Source organism: Cupressus sempervirens, chromosome 3, assembly GCF_028749045.1.
Source record: "Cupressus sempervirens isolate cs-2001-9-10 chromosome 3, ASM2874904v1, whole genome shotgun sequence".
Lineage (NCBI taxonomy): Eukaryota > Viridiplantae > Streptophyta > Pinopsida > Cupressales > Cupressaceae > Cupressus > Cupressus sempervirens.
Genome location: NC_143120.1, coordinates 223352795 through 223359411, shown reverse-complemented (window position 1 = coordinate 223359411; position 6617 = coordinate 223352795). Strand labels below are relative to the sequence as shown.

At 35.0% G+C, this 6617-nt stretch overlaps 1 protein-coding gene across 2 annotated transcripts in view; it reads right to left on the bottom strand.

The window, feature by feature from the left end:
* Positions 1–977: 977 nt before the first annotated feature.
* Positions 978–6617, bottom strand: part of LOC149565640 (DNA-directed RNA polymerase 1B, mitochondrial-like) — a 63858-nt gene continuing 58218 nt past the window's right edge. Inside the window, exons 18-21 of one of the 2 annotated variants that reach the window (XR_016362064.1) lie at positions 2047–2096; positions 1768–1882; positions 1577–1680; positions 978–1417 (exon numbers count right to left, since the gene is read on the bottom strand). Coding sequence is in view for 1 of the 2 variants with exons in the window: in XM_089819152.1 (XP_089675278.1) it covers positions 1307–1417; positions 1577–1680; positions 1768–1882 (330 nt within the window). In the remaining variant the exon portion in view is untranslated. The remainder of the gene's footprint in view (positions 1418–1576; positions 1681–1767; positions 1883–2046; positions 2097–6617) is intronic. The other variant, XM_089819152.1, reaches the window with a different exon arrangement.

Genomic DNA, 6617 nt, shown 5'->3' with positions numbered 1-6617 from the left:
TTTATAATCACAATATTTTTAAAGAGTAACAACCATTCATAACTATGACCCTTTAAAAGGTTCACATCATTTCAATATCATTAATACATTTTCAAAAAGTCACTTCTTTATTTTCTTCATGATATTACTTTTCTCTTCCATTTTTCCTTTTTGAACTCCTCTCTTCTCCTCTTCCTTTTTCCCTCTCTAAAATAAACCCTTCTCCTTTTTATATCTTTATTTTAAAGAGTCATCTCTATTTGTTAAATCTCTCTTAACTACTCATTAGATTTAGTTAATTTATATTATTCTATGTTATATTATTTATTTACTTACTTAGTTGTGTTTATTATTATTTATTGTAAAATTCTATTTAAAAACTTAATATACTTTCTACAATATTGTCTCTTGTATTTAATTTTATTTCTTTCTTTACTCATTTGAAATTTTATTATTTTTTAATTATTTACAATATCATACTAAATATTATTTTATTAATAATATATAAATTAAATAATTATTATTTCATTATTTTATATTAAAATAACTTTATTATCTAATTATTATTAAAATTCTACCGAATATGACCAAAAAAAAACGTTTGAAAGTCCATTGATTGGCATGTTTGAGCCCATAATCACATGTAAATAAAGGCAAGCAAAGTTCGGGGTAAATGCTATGAAGGAAGGTGGTGCCCACACGCAGGGGAAGGCCTCCTCAGAAAGTCGGCTTGGGTCAAGTTGTAGAAACCCAAGTCCATTGTTCCTCCACATTCCGAGTCAATGCCTCATATTACCTTAAATCATGGAAGTCCTATGATACAAGGAAAACTAATGTTCATACAAGGAAAACTAATGTTCATATAAAATAATAATTTGTATAAATATTTAGAAGTTAACTGCATGTTGTACCCTTAATAGAGTCGTAAATTTCATTTATCTGACTATTCAGATGGTATTTCCAAAAATAACTCCTTAGAGGAAAGGAAACTCAGAATATGCAATAAGATGAATTTTTTTACTAAGCAATTTACATGAATGATACAATCCTGAGGAATTCGGTGATAATGAATATTTTTGAGAAATGCACAATCCTCCTACAACTCTGCCTTACATAACAAAATTTGTCAAGAGATTATTTAGCATCAACTCATAGCCAAACCATTAATCGGCTATTCCATGTCATCCCCCTATAAGAGAAATTGTATTTGACAGACTCCAGAGAAGCGTGATGACAAGGGATTACCAAGAAAACTAATATTACAAGAGTGGTCCCCATCATGGTCAATGGGAGTATGAATCTAACGCGACGAAACTGCCATGCTGAATTAGTTAAAAAAGTAGGGAGAGTTCAAGACTTCTTTCAGATCAAAATCGCTTTGAGCTGGTAAAGGTGGGAAATCTACTTGCGGAAAGGTTGTCTTAAAATATTCCAGCAGCTGCACATTGATTTAAATTAAATTGATGTTAGCTCAAAATAATAAAACAAGAAACTACACAAAATATATCAGTAAACATGATCTTTTCAGAATTCTAACTAATTATTTATTCTGAATAAATCTCGGCATTATAGTTACTCATGCAAGTGCAGAACTTACATGTTCCAATATTGGTTTATTGTACAGTTCAACAAACTTTTCCCTGAGTATCTGGTTCATTCTGTCCACATCGCACGCATGTGTCCAATAGGAGTCGTGAACTCCTGTATGATAAAATTCAAATAAACATTTGAACTCTAGAAGGTCAAGTCCTCAAACAATTTCCTTTAACAGGCAGAAAATCAACTTACCTGCAAAAGTCAGGCCTGCTTCTTTGCAGGCAATAGCAGTCATCATCATATGAGATCCATCAAGGGAGTGCACAAAGTTAGGCGGGAAAGCAGTTTTTTGCCGGTTCACCACGACCTGGAAAATAACAGGAGAAAAGACGAAATTATAAATCTGGTATACTTTAAACCAAAAATTAGTTATGCACTCCTGATATGGCATTTACATTCCATGCTCAAACACGAACAATATTCTTTTAAATTAACTTGACATGTGAGAGAAAATAAGATGAATATATATACCAGATGATACAGAATGAACGCAAAACATATCTCTCTCTAGAGATCAATTCCTACACCCGAATATACGAAAGAAACAATCAACACTTCGCATAAGAGCAAAGAATGAAGTGAAAAAAATCATGAAAACTGTTTACACAAAGTGAAGTGTATAAAACAGCAGCCAACATGATGTACAACAGAAAGGATGTAAACTACATTGAGCTCTCAATGGTCTTTTAAGACCAAAAAAAACAATAATGGTTGAGATGCCTGGCCATCTTTGTTCACTGCTATAAAAACACACAGATCTTTTCAAACTATGCCATCTACTGAAAAGCTAGAAATCAAAGAAACCTAACACAAACTCTCTGACTAGGGGGGTAACTCCCCATAGAGACTATAAAAATTGACAAAAACTGATATCTAAGGGTCGGTTAAGAAATTAGTAATACAGTTTATGATTGGACACTCAGAGGCTTTTTCAACTTTCTGACTTCGGGATTTTGACAGAAATTGTCGCTTTCTCTATATTAGTAATACAGTTTATGATTGGACACTCAGGCTTTTTCAACTTTCTGACTTCGGGATTTTGACAGAAATTGTCGCTTTCTCTATGCCCTTCTCTTTTCTAAAAATTATATATCTTGGCAAAGTCATTTGTGATAGTTATGAGCAACCCAGCCTATCAGGCTCAACTCACAATGCATTCAAGTGGATGTCATGCAGCATTAATTAAGCTCGTCCCAGAGTTGGTTGTCATGAAGGTCATTGCATTAATATTAGAAAAAGTAAAACACGGAGAATGATTACCAAGATGTTTGAAAACCAGAACCCTTAAAACTGTTACAAATTCAGATGCACATTCAAAATATGTAACAAAGATGGAACAGAATACTACCACAACACCATATTTAGGTGGGAAAACCCTTTCAGTTAAAAACCCACACCAGAACACCCAGCCCAATTGTATAATCTGCAGCGACAGAAAGTTGCAATACAATCTCTTAGCAATGCCCTACAGCACTGTAAACGACAGAATCCTGGAGTAATTCCGACAACATAACAGCGTATTGGAAAATTATCAAAGTGCAATACTAAATGCATGAACACACTAAAAATATATAGACCACCAAGTGGGATGGCAAATCTACCATGTGTGATCATTCCATTCACTGCATGTATGCAACTGCAAAAGGAAGAGGTACAATGGTCCAAACTTCAGCAGATATTCCAACTGTCAAAAATACTGAACACGCACGGTGTTTGTCATAAACTGCTGAGTTAATATCTTCTCAACATGCAAAAGGCATAATTATCAATGCAAAAGATTCCTCTTCACTTCGAAGGCACCTAACATGCATGACTGTCCACTACCAATTTTGAACACAGTTGCACAAGCAAAAATTGCAATTTGCTAATTGTAGCAACCCTTTTGCTAATTGTAGCATCCCTTGCACATGCAAACTCCACCTTGCTAAATGTAACTGCATCTCCAAGGCCCACTTTTCATGTAAACTCAAACATGAAATAGAAAATGCCTTCATGTATAACTCCACCTATTATAGCAACTCCCCAGACTTGACTGCTCTTAGAGAATAGAAACTGCAAGTTGTAGCTCACAATTCAACTTGCTACTTCAACAAATGACATCATCAGGTGCACAAATAATTATGTACGAAAATAATCTTAGGATATATAACTACCAATCGAATGCTAGGACTAGAAAATGTTGAGACACCTTAATCCCAACAATCTCCACTTGTCAAACAACTTTGAAGAGTCGATGCAAGTAACAGGATTTAACTGCTAGAGGCTGTGAGACCTATAGACTCTGAACACCATCTAACCTTATTAGTGCTCACTGGTTTTGTGAATGCATCTCTAACATTCATCAAAGCATCGAACTTCTCCAACTTCATATTTCCATCTTCCACCATTTCACGAACACAATGAAATTGAACAGCAATGCGCCTTATTATGGCATGGAAAGTAGGATTCTTTGGTAAAATGACACTGACTATCACAACAGATTATGATACACTCTGCATCAAAAACAATATCAAAAGACAACTGCTTAAGCCAAATGAATTCCTTGCAAACATGAGTGTCTGCCATGTACCTGGTTCTGTAACGCCACTTATACAACTAATAGCACTGCAAAACATCATGAACATATCCACTAGTGCATCTTTTGCTGTCAATATCACTACCCAATCTGAAACTACATATCCACAAGTACTCATTGACTGCCGAGGTCTGGTAGGATAACGACAAAAACACAACGAATACTTGAACCCCACAAATACCTAAACGCTCTTCACAACATCCAAATGTACCTATCCAGAATTAACCTCAAACCAACTTAGAACTTTCACTGCTTGGCAATGCTTGGCCTCATACAGACCATAGCATACATCAGACTGCCAATAGCACTCACATATAGTACTCTACCATGCCCTCCATCTCAATGGGCTATTTAGAACAATCCACAACAAAAAGAACAGAAACATCATTAAATCTTTGTGTACTCTGTTCTATTTTTGTGTGCTTCATTCTTTTGCATTATTGGTTATATTTGCATGCAACTGTTATATTTCTGTCTAATAATCCTAAAAAATGCTTAGTCAAATAAAAACTGAAATTTGCATGGTTCCTTCCTAAGTCCCAGGGTTTGCCCAATTCCATTCATGAAGTCCAAATTTCAGCGTAATTTTACATTTTCTGAACTTCCTTCAAATTTTACAATACAATAAGATTATTTCATTTTAAAATAATATTATGTTGTTTAGTTTAATTAATCAGGAATTTTTTGACAATTTTTTGGATATATTACTTAAATTTAAAAATAGATAAATATATATAAGTTCAATTTAATGTCAATTTTTTTCCGAATTTCACCCTTGCCGAATTTAATCCGAATTTTATGATTGACGAACTCGAATTCGAATTCAAACCTTGTGACTTAGGTTCCATCCACTCTTTGAACTGGTTTTGCCCCATATTTGAATGTGAAAGAGATGGAAAAAGAAAACAGAGTTAATAGGCCTATGTCGGGTTTTAATTTCCATTTCTTTATCTTTACAACTTTCTTAATAGATGGTGTGTGTTATTTAATGATATTGCTACTCATATTTCAATTTTATGAAAGGTAAGGTTCATTATTACATTTCATAAGCTGTTGACATCCAAACAAGAGCAGGAGAAATATTATTATGCACTATGTAGCTCTATAATTCTGTCTTTGGAAAACTGGAAAACACTGATCGAAGTACACTTCACAATGCTTTTTGATAATCCAGGACTATTGGTAGAATATGTCAGATTGTATTGCAATCATGCAAAAAAATCATAATGTTTTGAATCTTTTCCCAAATTTTGCCCTTCATAGTCGTCGTTTTGAGAGAGAGGGGTCAGTAAACACATACTGGAGTCAAAATGATACTTTCTATCTATGCAGAAATAGAGAAATCTGGCTTTTTTATTTTTGGCATTCCATGTGCCTGACATCGGGGACCTCTAGTTGCCCCTAGAATGGCCCTGGACGTCCCCAGGGCCAGGTACCTCTAACCCCAATTTTGTGGACATTTCCCACTACAACAAGATAGATAGTAGACACCTCAGGGATGTCCCCAAGTCATCCCTAAGACAAGGACATGGCATTTAGGCTGGGAACACATCCCCTAGCAACGTCATACTGTTGGAAATATAAGGTAGGCAAGGTTATTGAGAGGGGAGGGACGAATCAGGAACCAATAAAACTTTATCTTACTTCACCAATTAATCCTTCATATAATATTCTGATCTAATTGCATGCATGAAAGAATGAACGCAAATAAACATTCATAACACTTTGACACAAGATATCGTAACCCAGAAACATTCCAATTAGAAAGTAAAACTGGAGTGGGGATGATACCCACAAGCTTTTGTAGTACAGTATAAAGTTAACCTGTTAAGGCTTTAATTGCCTACTTCTGATGATCTGCCCTATTAGGAGCAAAAAGGACTATGAGGTCCACCTTGTTAAAGGATTTACAAGCATACAATGAAATATGCACTCAGTTAAGAGATTTAGCAAAAACTGTTAAGTCTACCATGTTAAAGGATTTCACTAGTGCACTCATTAGGATGAACCGGTGGCTGATCTCTGATCTGCAACTCTGATTTGTTAGTTGAGATTCCTTGTATTGTAATGATCACCTGACTGTGATAGATAAATCTCCACTTTCCCTTATACTACTTGTAGCCTTCTTTAATTCGCACTTTTGCTCATCATATATTCTTCACATACGTGTTTGGATATGATACAATGCATTACATCTATACCAATCCAAACCATAACTTATTGGAGTCGGCTACCATACCAATTTTATCATAATTCACAAAGTCTGCCCAACTACTGTAACTCGGGTTCTGAAGACAAACTCGATGATGTTTTGATACACAGAAAGCACTCTCAATGCTCGGCAAACTCTGGCACTCAGTTGAACTTGAAGCTTGGTCCATACTAATCACTTCCAAGTAGCTTGAACTCGGTCCGCATTGTGTGACTCAATGAACACTAAGAAACTCAATAGCTACTGAATCACTTG